The sequence below is a fragment of the Girardinichthys multiradiatus genome, chromosome 3 (genome assembly GCF_021462225.1).
Source record: "Girardinichthys multiradiatus isolate DD_20200921_A chromosome 3, DD_fGirMul_XY1, whole genome shotgun sequence".
Taxonomy (NCBI): Eukaryota; Metazoa; Chordata; class Actinopteri; order Cyprinodontiformes; family Goodeidae; genus Girardinichthys; species Girardinichthys multiradiatus.
In genome coordinates, this window is record NC_061796.1 from 34,714,730 (window position 1) to 34,729,450 (window position 14,721).

The 14,721-nt window shown below is 37.8% G+C and overlaps 1 protein-coding gene across 2 annotated transcripts; it reads left to right on the forward strand.

Moving 5' to 3' along the window:
- Window positions 1-5,285: 5,285 nt before the first annotated feature.
- On the forward strand, window positions 5,286-14,055 carry si:dkeyp-97a10.2. 2 transcript variants are annotated; one of them, XM_047362172.1, is made up of 6 exons: window positions 5,286-5,593; window positions 5,985-6,050; window positions 6,618-6,983; window positions 10,758-10,997; window positions 12,256-12,355; window positions 12,626-14,055. In XM_047362172.1, exons 2-6 carry the CDS (start codon window positions 5,999-6,001, stop codon window positions 12,684-12,686), a joined length of 819 nt encoding a protein of 272 aa, XP_047218128.1. In that variant the 5' UTR covers window positions 5,286-5,593; window positions 5,985-5,998; the 3' UTR covers window positions 12,687-14,055. The 2 variants fall into 2 exon arrangements, with proteins under 2 accessions (XP_047218128.1, XP_047218127.1); XM_047362171.1 differs by having other exon boundaries at window positions 5,287-5,588.
- The last annotated feature ends 666 nt before the right edge of the window (window positions 14,056-14,721 follow it).

Genomic DNA, 14,721 nt, shown 5'->3' on the forward strand with positions numbered 1-14,721 from the left:
TGAAGTGAGATTTATGGATCAACAGAAAATGTGCAATGTGCTTGAAAACAAAATTTGACAGATGCATACATTTGGGCACCCCAACAGAAAAATCATCAATATTTAGTAGATCTTCCAAATAACAGCCTCTAGACGCTTCCTATGGCTTCTAATGAGTGTCTGGATCCTGGATGAAGTTATTTTGGACCATTCCTCCTTAAAAAACATCTCCAGTTCAGTTAGGTTTGATGGTCGCCGAGCATGGACAGCCCGCTTTAAATCATCCGAAAGATGTTCAATAATATATTATGGGTCATTTTTCTTGTTGAAATATCCATCCCCGGCATAATTTCAACTTTGTCACTGATTCTTGAACATTGTTGAACTCATGAATCTGCTGATATTGAGTGGAATCCATGCGACCCTCACCTTTAACAAGATTCCTAGTAGCAGCAATCGTCACACAGCCCCAACCATGATGGAACCTCCACCAAATTATATGGTGGACAACAAGTGTTTTATTTGGAATGGTGTGTTCTTTCACTGCCACGCATAACACTCTTTGTTATGACCAAACAACTCAATCTTTATTTCATCGTTCCACAGCACCTTATTCCAAAATCAAGCTGGCTTCTCCAAATGTGCTTTTGCATGCCTCAGTTTGTGGCATGTGTGCAGAAAAGGCTTTGGCCGCATAACTCTCCCGTATAAGTTTTCCTTGTGCAAAGTCTGCTGAATTGTTGAACGATAGTGACACCATCTGCAGCAAGATTATGTTTGGAGGTGGCCTGTGATTTGTCTTTGACTGTTCTTACCATCCTTCTTCTGCTATGTTTCTTGGCCTGCCACTTTTGCCCTGTTGGTCTTCCATTTCTTTACTATGTTCCTGACAGTGGAAACTGACAACTGAAATCTCTGAGATAGCTTTTTGTATACTTCCCCTAAACCATAATGTTGAACAATCTTTGTTTTCAGGTCATTTGAGAGTTGTTTTGAGGCCCTCATGTTACCACTCTTTAGAGAAGAACAACTTGCAATTGGCCACCTTAAATACCTTTTCTCATGATTGGATACACCTGTTTATGAGGTTCAAGGCTTAATGAGCTTATCAAACCAAATTTGTGTTCCAATAACTTAGTGCTAAGTAGTTAAAGGTGTTTAAATTCACAAAATGACAAGGGTACCCAAACATATGCATCTGTCAAATTTTGTTTTCATGCATATTGCACATTTTCTGTTAGTCCAATAAACTAAATTTCACTACTGAAATTTTACTGTCCATCAGTTTTTTCATATATCAAACTGAAATCGTTGATCCAAACACCCAAGGATTTAAAAATAAAAATATTTAAAATTATCAGGGTTGCCTAAACCTTTTCATATGACTGTATATTTGTAACTATGTATGATGCACTAAAGTAATTTCTATTGTCTTTTTTTTAGTAAGTAGTTTTGTAAGTGTGAGAGATGTTTCAGGATCTTGGTAAACTGCCTCCTGCATTAATAACCACACTTGCATTATTTACACTTCCTCCATAATTCACCGATTGAGTTAAGACAAATGATTAATAGCCTTCGTGGTCCATCCACATGAGCTTAGCAGGCTTTGAAACAGACTTCAGGAGGCTGATGTGAGTTGATAGCTATCACTTTACGCATGGCTGACATGCACCATAAATCATCCACTGACATTACTTGACAAAGGCAGCCACATGCAGTCTATCCATACATATAAAGAGAAGGGGGGGGGGGCTAAACCATTGATGCCACAGTTTTTTATTTTATTTTACTTCTTTTTTTCATATTATATGAGAAATCTCTGCTATTAGTCATAGTGGTGTAGGAATGCAAACAGAGCTTGTGATAAATGTTTTTTTGTTTTTTTTTTGCATTTCTCAATGAGTAGCCTGTCTATGTAACCCTTTGCTCAAGTTTGATTGAGAAGTATTCCTTGGTAGGGATTTCCAAGATAATATAGAAATGCGAGCTGGGCCAGTATGTGGCCAGTACTCAACAAGTTCTTCTTTTTCTCTCTTTACTCCTTCATGTTCGTCTTAAAAATGAGTGTGTCCCTTTAAAGATGCTTAATAAACAGCAATCCAATGTGTTTACAATATTTGCAGTGTTGTATACACAGTGGATTGTTTTGACACAGTTTTTGGAGATGTATTATTTTTCAAGTACCTTGCATTCACACTATGCATGCCAAGAAAAAAACTTTTTTGGTTAGTTTGATGGACAATAACTGTCCTCAATGCCCACACCATATGTAAATTCCTATTGTGATGAGAGAAAAGCTCACAGATAATGATGGGGACACCACAATGATGGAGAAGAAAGAAAATAGTTAGAGAAATGTGGGTTAATTGTTAGTGTCATTGCAAAAGTATCGCAATCCCATGGTTTCCTAATATTATGCAGTCCTATTTCATTACAAATCGTCTTCTTTCTTTCACATCATCACTTCTGCTTTGTCTCTCCTTCCTCCTTCTGCAGGCACACTTCAAGTCAAAGCTTATGTTACAACAGTTATTCTTCACAAAATTGCAAAAACATAAAGCAGCATAAACAAGAATAAAAGACAAATAAATTGATGAAATCAAGGAAGATGATACTCTTATTCAAGGTTTTCAAGCTAATCAAAAAAGCAAACATGTTTAAAGAAAAGCCTCAATTACAAGCAGCATTGAAGAACTGCACTTCTTAATCTCTCATCAAACCCATTCAGTTGTATTGATCCGGATCCAGAGTTTTAGGTCAGGCCAGTGATAGTGGTGGGGACCACCTTCACAGGGTAGGTCTCTGTATCTCAGGGCTGAGCATCTCTGATTTGAAGCTGGGTGGCATTAACCCTCAGTTGGCCCTGAAATTGCTCCAAGCTGTTAACAGTTGAGAATCCTCCAACCCACACACCTAGGATGACTCATTCTAGGTAGACTCATGTGATTGCAACGACCCTAAGCACAGCCAGCACTTTTCTTAGCAAAATGTAAACAATAGCACATAAAGCCAGGTACATATTCCCCAACACCAGGGACGTTTGTTTGTTTACTTGAGGTGACAACAAACTTCTTTCTGACCAGGACCTTTATTATTTCTATAGAACTCAAGTGCAGAACTACTGAGAAGTTCTTTTAGTCCACCCACCTTTCCCTCTCGTTACAGTTTCAAGAGTTTTGGGGTAAATCGGTACCTGATATTTTGTAGAGAAGACAAAAGGTTTTACCTGTCTGTGCATCAAAGTATGCTCTGCATTCCTTTTTAGCACACCCACCTGAAAATCCCATTCAACAGCAGCTGATGGAACCCTCGTATTTGGGAACTGTTGTGACTAGACCAGAAAATAAGCGCTGGAGGATTATTAATAATACAAATCATTTAGAGGTAGCTCAGACGCTTCTCAGCAGACCTTTCAGTGTGTGTTTTTTACATGTGCATATTGAGCTCCATCCTTCTATTCCCTTTCCAGCTGAAGAAAATCATTCACACAGCATGGTGTTGCTACCACCATGTTTCAACGTGGGGATGGTTTGTCAAAAGTGATGTACAGTGCTCGTCTCCTTCCACACTGTGTTTTACATGTAGGCCACAAAATCACTTCCCGTTTCATCTGACCACAGCACTTTCTTTCCATGTGTTTGCAATGTCCCGTGCATGTTTCACATTCTTCTAGCAACCCATAAAGGCCAGATTTATGGAACGCATAACCAGTAGCTGTCATGTTGACAGATTCAGCTAGCTGAGCTGTAGATCCCTGCAGCCCGCATGCACAGTTACCATGGGTGGCTTTCCCACTGCTTAACCTGTTAGTTCAGGTGCCAACCATGTCTTGGTAGTGTTGCAGTTGTGCCAAGTTAGGGGAGTGTTGGCCTAGTGGTTAGACAGCAGGACATTTGCATCCTTTCTCCATTGTGTGATCAATAAAGTCTAAATTATTATTAAATTCATTCAATTTTTGGATGATGAATCAAACAGTGCTCCATCAGCATTAAACTTCTCAGCAACAGTATACCTGGGCTGGTTGCTGTGTTCCTTGATCTTCATGATGTTGTCTTCTCTCTGATGTTCTTTAACATTCATGCTAAGATTAAATGACAGACTAGTAGACTCTCTTTACAAGTCAGGTGACTTTTGAAGGAATTTGAGTGGCACTGAGGTGTATTAGGAGGCTCAATACAAATGTCCACCATATTTTTAAGGGTTTTTTAATAAATAAATAAAAAAACCTTTGGAAACCAAGAATCTTTTTTCTTCCATATCAGTTAACTTTTTTCTCATTATTCTATCACATTAAATCCTAATAAAGTACCTAAATAAATGCACGTATTTTTTCACATTTGATTTTATAATTATTATTACCTATTACCTGCTCATGTGTATCATGATGCATTTGTTTGAACCAAAAATGAGCACTCTTTAATTAGCATTTGGAAGCAGTTTTAATATTTGTGGTATCTGCTTGTATGAAGGCCAAAAGAGGTGATGTCCTACTGCTGTTAGATTACTGCCACCCACTGGATAATTCCAGCTAAATACACTCCTTTGTGGCTAAAGAGCTATGTGGGATCCACAGCCATGATTCCAGTGATTATTCATAAATCACTTTTATCTAAGCCCCATTTTTCTTCCTAAAGAGACGAAGCAGTTGCATTAATCTCGGAATACTTTATATCATTATGATTTAGTGAATGTGTACAATGTATGCATAACTAGGTAAACAATTACATTTCAAAGCTGGTTTGGTTGCTGTTGGAAAGCTAAAAGGTTAAACTGTTACAAGGATGGAATAAAATGTCAATTCTACTGTGATTCCCAACAAATGTTCCCTGGGAATAAAACCATTGGTGTTTCCCTTTACGTGCTTGAAGATATTTTTCAGTAACAATAATTGTAAGAAATAAGAATAGAGTAAATCATATCCTCCATGGCTTCGTCTTTACAATGTAAAGCCAACACAATGTACCATGTCTGCAGCCCTAATGGTTTTGTGCAGGATAAGAAGTTCAGAGTACAAAGCCCATTTTATGAGAATTTGTCTGTTCCCCGTCCAAAGAATACTGTCACATTTTTCTCTGTTTACAAACATTACAGCAAAAGTTTCATGAGCGTCCGGAGCTGAACATGCTGCATTGTTGAAAGAGCGTATGCTGGGGAGCAAAGCTTTGGTCACGGGTCATAAAGAGTAGGAAGAGGAGGAGGAGAGGGTAGGGCGTGGGAAGGGGGAGGAGGATTCTTTTTTTAATATAGTAGAAAGTTTATTTATTATACAAAGAAGGAAGGACAGGATGTACGGAAACTCTTGGGCTGGGTATAAAAAGGGAGGAAATGGGTTTAAAACCAGAGACGGCTGCACAACACACACTGGCTGGACTGACTGAACTTTAACGAGAAGGCAAACAGGCCAGGGAAGACAAAAGGAAGTCCAAACAAGCTTCTTTTTATCGGTTTTTGATAGAAATCATCTCTTATTATGTAACCAAAACTTCTTTGGAGGTGTTGCTTCATTTAGGGCCATAAATCTATTTTTAGTTTGAAGCGTGTTCCTCTTTAACACTCTGAGAACACAGTTTGAAAAGCTCCACAGTACTATTTGTCTCATCATTTCGTCGGTAAGGTGAATCTCACTCTTGCTGGTTTTGTTGGTTAAATTCACTGTTAACAACAGGGAACAATTCCTGCATGTATTTAATGGGATGCAGGTTGGGTTCCTAAGCTGTTATCAATGTTTTCTCTTCCTGTGTGCTGAATGTTTTTGGAAGCAGACTCGAATATGTTTTTATTCCAACTCCTGATGCTGCTTTTCTTTGGATTGCTCACAAAGACATTCAAGGAGAAAAAATGGGGATGTACTGAGCTTTTGGGTTTTAGTTGTTAAAGTGGAGAATGTTGCTTTTATTGTTGTTGTTTTTTGTGCATTTGCTCTGGAGGTAGATGTACAGAGGAAATGTGGAGCTGCGGTTGCTGTTGCTGAGGTCATGGACAAATTCCTCTTTGCTTTCTTTCAGCATCATCAGGTGTTATGGATCTGCAGTGTTTCCTGTGCTGGAAAGTTGTGCCACTTCTTCTCTTATGTAAGACTGTTTTGTTCAAATAACCATCCTTTTCATATTTTATGTGAAATCAAAGAAAAAAACAAAAATATTTTTTGAAAGTCTCTCTGCAGGGTGAGACCACAGAATACTTTAACGGTCTCAGAAAACAGAAGTAAAAAACTTTTGATTCTGCACTGTTCACAGAAACACAAGACGTTTTGTAAGCTGCCACTTGCATTAGTAACCTCAGTTCTATTATTTACACGTCCTCCATAGCCTGATGATCAGGTTAAGACAAATGATTAATAGCTGTTGTGGTGCATGCACACAGGCTTAACAGGATTTGACACAGACATCAGGATGCTGATGTGGTTTGATGGCTATCAGATTGCACATGGATGGCATGCACCATAAATCATCACCTGACATTATGTGGCAGACAGTATATGCCTTGCATCCATGCATATATGTAGCATGAAGATTGATTCATTGTATCATAACTTGTTTTTTGTGATTGTTGTGCTCCATGTAATAAACACTGAGAAATACAGAAAATACAGGCAACAAAGAGAGTGCAATAACAAATTCTCCACTTTTTATCCTCAGTGCTGGGCAGATTTTGGTGTATGAAGGTGTACATCCTCAATGAGCACCCTGTACACATAATCCCAGGCTCCAAACTGGTTCTCACAGCCCGGATCGAGAAGAATCCCTGGGAAGAGGTCTCCACAATTATATGGGCACGGGAGCCTGAAACTGGACAAGATCGGGCGAAAGTGACACTGGCTACATGTCCTGCCAAAAGCCCAAATTGTTCTGGTGCCAGGCCAGATGTGCATATGAATTTGAAGCAGCAGGAGACAACACTTCAGATTAACCGATACAGCATAGCAGACAGCGGAGAGTACTCAGTGACAGTGATCGATACCTCAGGAGCCAATACCACCGGGCGCTGCATCATCAGGGAATATGGTACAATATGATGTGCAACATTTGGAAGAAATTAATTATGTTTTACAATCAGTTTATTACACTGTGTTTAAATCTAGTCGGGCCTTTTAATCCAAGCTATCTTCATTTTTTTAAACAAATCTTTTATTGTATGTACAGTATGTGAGTAGTCTAAAATCAGTTCACACTCCACATTGTTAGATTCTCATCCCTTACATAATAAAATACATTACGTTAGCATTAGGTCATATGTTCCATGTGTAATTACAACAAAAACCATCGTTCCAAATGTAGATGAAAACGACTCACAGGTGGAATATATTCCCCCATGTTTCACGTAAATACGCATTAACATGTCCATATTTCACATGTTCCTAAATGATAACATTTCCAGATGCTTCTCATGTTATTACACAATATATTTTACACATGTGCAAAATGTTTCATCATGTTTGACGTTACCACTTTATGTAATGCCCACATGTGATACACATATGGAAATACCCTCCATAAGTAGAAGGCTTTTCCACGTGTTACAAGAATAGAACAAAAATATCCTTTATTGTCCCTCAGTTGGGAAATCCTGGTGTACCAGCAGCAAAGTGAAAGTCAAATGGAAGCATGCAGATTTACACCAAGTCAAAAAATATTAAAAAAAATAAAAAATAGAAAGAGAGTGTACAGTAAGGGCAAATTTACAACACATGTTAATACAAGATATAATCTCTACATATAAAACACATTAACTAAATGATTTCTACTTAAAAATTAAAAAGGCTTCAAACTGACTTTTCACATGAATGCAGCCATGACTATTAAACATTTTGTTAGTCTATCTGACAAAATTGATAGATGACATCATGAAGTCCTTTCTAAATGTTTCACTGTTGTCTATCTGTGTCTTGCTGATTAACCCATATAGATTATTTTATTTTTAAAAAGCCATTAGTTGCAGCCTTGTATGTGTCGCGTTCTGTGATTTAGAGTGACCAAAGCACAGACAAGAGCTAGGCAGCAGCATGTTTAAAGGAGTCTTCTTACTTTATTTAAAGAATAATCCAAAGGTTCTCCAACATAGCAAGAACGTAGCAAAATCACTGCAGAAACAAGAAATCCAAAAACTTACAATGTTGATAGTGCAGGAAAATAGTAGGAAAGTAAATAGACAAAGGTAGGTGAACGGAGATTTGAACAGGGATTCGAACAGAAGGAACCAGCGAGGAACAAACAAGAACAGAAAGCTTATGAACAGAGGGAAGTGGAGTATGGACCAATGAGACACAGAGGCAGGTAATCAGAGGAGAATGAAATTCAGGTGTGGACCAGGCAGTAGAGAACTGAGGGAATGTGAATAGTTGCTAAGGTGACAAGGCTAGAAACAAAACGAAACACGAGAGCTAAACCATAGCATAAATCCAGAGGGGAAAACATGAAGAAAGCTAGACAATAACATAACCAAGGAAACCTGACTACAAAAACAAAACTATAAATAACAAAACTCAGGGAAAAACAGATCAAAGCAAAACTATGGACGAAGATAATAAACCAAAAGAGACATAAGAACCTAGAATAATCATTAACTAAAGGAAACTGAGAAACTAAAGGGAATAGAAGAAACACCAAAACCTATTAATTAACAAAGAACCCATAAAGGAACCCTGACTGTAAATAAACAAAACCTAAACCACAGAAAGGGAACCAGGACGCGGAGCAACAGAGAAAATAAACTAGTAAACAAAGAGCGCAGGTGAACAAATACCAAAACATAAATAAACACAGATATACTAAATGGGAAACTAAACTAGAAACTACAAGGAAGACAATGGAAGTAGAAAAACAACAAACATAATAATAATCATAATCATAAGAAAACCATAACAAGTAATAGAAAAGAAACCACTAAAGGAACTAGGAGCGAAGGGAGAGAAAACAACAAACACTAGGAGGCAGGAAATAAACAAACACCCATGACTACAAAACCAAACTAAAGTCAAAACATAAAACCACAACAAAGTCCAAAGATGTCGCCTCACGACAGTATGGGAGATCCTCAACCTTTTACTGTCTTCAGAAAGGTCAGCAGAAGCTGAAGCCATCAAAGGGCAACGGTTATTTGTGATGAGGAGCAATTTCTGTGATATTTTATTGTATCGTAATATTTGGAAACTGATGCAACAGCAAATTACAACAACAAAAAAGTCCCTGCACATAAATCACACTGAACAATCACATAAAAGCAGACCTAGTTCACATACTTTAGCTGATATCTTCTGGCCTTTCTAGTTTTACATTCATAGAATCAACAGTGTTATGCAGTGGTGGCTAGTGAAAAATATTCTTGGTGGGGCTGATTGTAACAATACATTTCTCTACCTACTCCAATATATGAAATGGAATCAACAGTGAGACGACAAATACAAGGGAACAGCATCCCTTTCATCATGCCCGCGCAATGCCAGTTTAAAAGCACCACAAAACTTAATACAGTCAAAGAGTTTAGATAAAATATGATGATTCTTATCAAACCTCCTCATTGTGCCTTCTTACCTCAACACGGTGTTGCTCATCCAGCTGTGCTACTATGCCAATCTTACCAAGCACAGCTAGCTTGGCACAGTTTTTCATATGAACTCTTTTTTCGTGCTTCTTAATGCGTTCGGAGAGATGCTTCAAGTCGGTTTGTCTTGACTGTGTCTACGTTAAATCAAATCAAATTAAATCAAATTTACACTTTTAAAAAGAATGCAGGGAAAACAGAAAAGTGCATTGGCTATTCCACAGCCGGTTGTAGATTTTTTTTTTCTCCTTGGTCTGTTGGTTGATGATAATGTCGGGCTTGTCGGGTCCCAGCTCCTTAACCCGGATTTTCTCCTCCGCTGTCCTTCTTGCGAACAGGTAGATAAATAAGGATCTCACCAAATTCAGTGGAAGATGCACCTCGCTAGGTACGTTCGCCATTATCCCCCTGATTGACTGCACCGCACAAGTGTTTTTTTACCTGTGAGGGGCAATATTTTCAGTGCCCAAGAGGCATGAAATTTTGCGACACTGATTGGCCATATGTTTATTCATTTGCCCTAGCAGCTGTACACAATTGGCCATTGGGCTGCACCTCTGGGGCACTCTGAACAATGCTCCATGATAGAAACTGTGGGAATTCACTGGTGAATGAATATCAGTAGGTGGTAAATGTAGTTTATATATATTTCATATTACGTAGAGGCACACTTCAGTAAGTAAAACTGATATATATCTATAACAGAATTTGTAAAAATATATTTTGAATTTCCCCCTCTTTTATGAGGGAGGGCGGGGCCCCATCGTCCCCAATGGGCCAGCCGCCCCTGGTGTTATAAATTTTCCTTAATTTTTACATCAAAAGTCATTTTCTTTTCTGAAGGTGGACATCTCATTTAATAATGTAACACTTGAAATTAAACTTGTCCAAAGGCTTCCTCTCTTGTTTCTCTTTTTTTTCTGCTTCTCCAGATAACTCCTCTCTCACTGTAGCTCTCCAGATTACAGTTTTCCCTTCATCCCATTTTGACCCTTAATACTTCCCTCTCTGATCTCCTTATTGGCTCTGAATCTTATCCATCTTCTCTTGACAGCATTAAATGTCTCTCAAGGTTCTTTGTCTTGGACCCTCTTTGACAGGGATGTACTGTACCATTATTCCTATTCTATTACAGATACATGCCCACAGCAGAGCACTTCATACCTCTTGTTTCTCTCTAGCTCTCAGCTTTTACCTACTTGCATATCAACCTCATCACAGTTTCTCTGTCCCTGCAGAGGCAGTTCATCATGTCTCCGTCAGCATCAACATGTCTCACTCCACGCTGGTTTGCCATGAGGCGTGGGGGACAGACCCCAGCTTCAGCTGGCTGCATGAGAGAGCTGCCATCACCCAGCAAGTGGGAAGGGTCTCCAAGGATGGAAACACACTGTTTGTTACTATGACTCCCATTTGTGGCCACTTTACCTGCATGGTTGGCAACAAGTTGGGATACAGTTCTGCCACATATACAGCGGGTATGAGTATAATGTAACTCTTTACTGTACATATGCGTCACTAACCTTTCAAAAATCTTTAATGCAGTTTGAAAGAGTGAAAATAAGTTTTACAGGTGAACAGGTCAAACGTTTTGCTGCGTCTTTAGTCTTGTCTTTGTTTTGACTGCTGTACGTTCAATCTTAAAGAACATTTTGAAATGGCATACATTTTTTATGATATACAGTATATGAACTGCACCCACATCACATATTTTATCACTGATAAAAGGTGCACAAAACAACTTTTAATTGATTAACATAACTTTGCACATACTTCAAAAGGAAAATCTCCCTTTAGGAAATAATTATTTTTAATAAAGGTACTAGTGCCAACATTTTTGACACATAATTTCTATAAAATAAATGTAAGTGAAGCCTTTTGTACTTTATTCTTGGCTTGAATGTGGACCCAATTTAATTATGTCACCACACACAGTTAAAATGATAGTAAATGAGGAAGGTTAAAAAAATGTCTGAAGACAAAAAATGTGCTTTGCTATTTGTGCAAAAGGAGATATGCCCCAAAAGAGTTGCAGCTGTAAATGCAGCAAAACATGGTTTTACATAGTGTTGACTCTCAGGGTCATAGATACAAATGCATGTCTCACTCGCCTTAGTTGTTTGTTTTTTAATACCTTTTGAAATCCAAATATATATATATTTTTAGTTAACAGTTATGAACTATTTTTGTCGGTCTGGCACATAAAACACCAGTCTGTGGTCCTAAAATGACAAAATGTGAAAAAGCCAAATACTTTGAATGTCACTAAATGTATAAAGAAAACATTTTACCTGAAGATCACAGTGAATACAAATGTGTTTGTTGTCTTATTTAAAATCAGCCTTTCTTTTTGCTTCATGGATTTTCAGACATCAGACTCCCTAGCTTGTGTCTGTCTGAGCTCCATCCTGGCCTCTTTGTTCTTGTGTATTGCATCTGCTGTGCTGTTGTTCTGATAAAGGATTTTCCACAGTGTGATCAATAAATCACTGTCGCTGCTTGAGCTGCTGCTGCTTGCAAAGCTGCTAAGCAGGCGAGACAAATGCAGTTGTCTGCCAAATAGCATGATGATCCAAAGGCTGTCTGGGTATTTTAGGGCATTTTCTGTTATCTTCTTCAGTTTTACTGAGTTTACAGACTTGTTACAGTGGACCTTTCATGTGTTTTAGAACAGACATGTCAGATGTCTTGTTTTGCTATCCCTTTTCATTTTTTTTTTCTTCCTGTGGTTCACAGCACCTTGTGAAAGTGGGGGCAGAGGGATGACGGCAGCTGTGGTTTGTCTTGTCCTCCTGCTGCTGGTGTGTGGAGGAGTGCTGGCGTTTCTCTTGTGGAGGTACAGTACCAAACATAAACACTGTGTCAAACACAAACCTTATTTCATACTACGCTCTGAAGATAAAGCCAATGCTGTGAGAGAGAGGAGAGAGAAAACACAATAATAGCACGGAGAGAGTGAAACAGAAAAATACGACATGGCATCTTCCTACACGCTGTGCAACATGACAGGCCAGGTTGCATCTACTGACAAAAAAAAAATGTCATTTTTTTAGTCTGTTCACAGTTTGTCACTGCTGTTTGATCTAAATTGAACACTTCTTTTCAGGAGGCACAGGCAGAATAACAGAGGAGAGAGGCTGTACGAACACGCAGGCAACACAATCTAAAAAAGTCCTGAGCTGTTGCTAAATAGTCTCAGAGGAGAACCAGTGGACGGACTGTACAGTGAGGGTGGAAGCTTCCTGTCCTGTGAGCAGTATGACCTCACGCTGCACGGGAACAATGTGGAGAGTGAACTGCTTTCAGACAAATATAGAAAATATTTGGCTCACAGTGTCTCCTGCTCTGCCTGAAAATGTTTTTCCAACCATGCTTAATTAATTTTTTTTTATTTTTACTATCAATACATTGTGTGAAAATGTACTGCATTGCTCTCAATCTGCATAATGTAACAGAAACATTATGATTCAATAGATTACACAAATCTTTTCAAGGAAAAAATTAATTTTAAAAGGATTGTTGGATTTTCATGAGTGCTTATATGACACTTTATCATTTGCTTTAATTTCCAGTGTTCAATTTTTTTTGGCTTACATACACACATATTTACAGCTAAGCAGCAAAGCAACTGAAAAGACTTGACTTGGAGCAGATCCGGCCCAAGGCTGTACGAGGTCCTACACAGTCTTGAAAAGCCTGGAAAAGTCTGGAATTTGATTTGATTTTTTTTCAAGTCTGGATAATTCCAGAAAGAAGAATATTTAGTAAAAAAACAAGTATTTGAATTTCAACACTTTATTCCTCAATGTGTAAACTAACAGAAGGGCTTTTTAGATTAATTTATGCTTAAAATGTATCCTTTGTCTTAGATGTGCCACATTACATTTCTGGTTTTGGTCTAGTTTCATTAATCATTTTGAAGCCACAAAAAACATATTTCCAAATTTTTCAAATAAGCCAATTTTACTGCTTTTTTGGCCTTTAGATCCTCTAATGTCAAGATTTTACATTGAACCACCGGTTCCACAAATTAAAACCCATATTTTTTGTTTTTAAAAATATAATGATGTTTTTACAGATCACAAACTATGCTTCAAGTGTTGCATAATTTGACAGATTGTAAATGTTGCAAATATTGAAATTGATCATTTTTATGTCTGTACATAAATACCCCTTAATTATACTACCTAATAGGAATCCAACCTGCATTGTATTGTTAAAGATTTGTGAAATTTATGGTAAATGTTTATCCTCAAAAAAGTTCTTACATGTTGTAAAACAAAACTGTCTAGAAAATGTGGAAAATGAGGAAACAAAGTTAACAAAATTTAATTTGGGGCCCACCATCCATCACAGCACCACTGACCTCATGTTTAAATTATTGATGCTTGATTTGTTTTTTGGATTTGTTTTGCATAACGTTTCAGTAAAACAGATGGAACAAGCAATATAATAATGGAAAGTGAGAGCTGATCAGTAACTTCAAGCTTTTGAAATTGTCTTGGAACATCCTAAATAAAGGATAAATCCAAAATGTTTAGGTTTCATTACGCTACTATTTGGATCAAGCAGTCTGCTCTTATTCGAAACTCTTTAGGTATTTATTTGTTTTTTGAGTTCCTATAATGTGAAGAGAGTAGCAGATGGGGTGGGTGTGAGAATTTAAAATAAGAGACATTTAACCTGGTGTTGTAAAGGGAGTTTTCAGGTATTGAGATCTCAGCCTGAGCTGTAATTTTATAGATTTGAAGGGGTGATGGATGCAGTTTACGTGCAGTCTTCCCATTTGACACATTTTTTATTATATTCACAGAATGTTCTGGATTTTGTTTGGATTTTGTGCGATAGACCAACACAAAGTTGTGAAGCATTGTTTAGTGGAAGGAAACTGATACATAGTTTATAATTTGTTTTATCAATAAAATTTTAAAAACTGTTATAAATATTTGTATTCAGTGTCAGCATCCTAAATCCTAGAATAATGAGTGAAAAGTGTTTCCAGATGATTTTTTAAAACATTCTGACTGTGTGACTTGGTTTAAACCTTTTGGGGAGTCTTCCATAAGCTTCTAAAATCAGTGAGATGGGATTTTGGCCCATTCCTTCTGACAGAATTGGTGTAAATGAGAGGTTTGTAGGACGTTTTGCAAGCACAAACTTTTTCAGCTCTGCCCACAAATTATGTACAGGTTGAGAAAAGAG

What these genes read in the sequence shown, in the direction of transcription:
- si:dkeyp-97a10.2 (XM_047362172.1), top strand. Translation starts at nt 5,999, where the DNA reads ATGGATCTGCAGTGTTTCCTGTGCTGGAAAGTTGTGCCACTTCTTCTC. An exon ending in TGTGCCACTTCTTCTCTTAT is followed by an intron (nt 6,051 to 6,617) that starts GTAAGACTGTTT and finishes TTTTATCCTCAG; the next exon opens with TGCTGGGCAGATTTTGGTGT. An exon ending in CTGGCGTTTCTCTTGTGGAG is followed by an intron (nt 12,356 to 12,625) that starts GTACAGTACCAA and finishes ACTTCTTTTCAG; the next exon opens with GAGGCACAGGCAGAATAACA.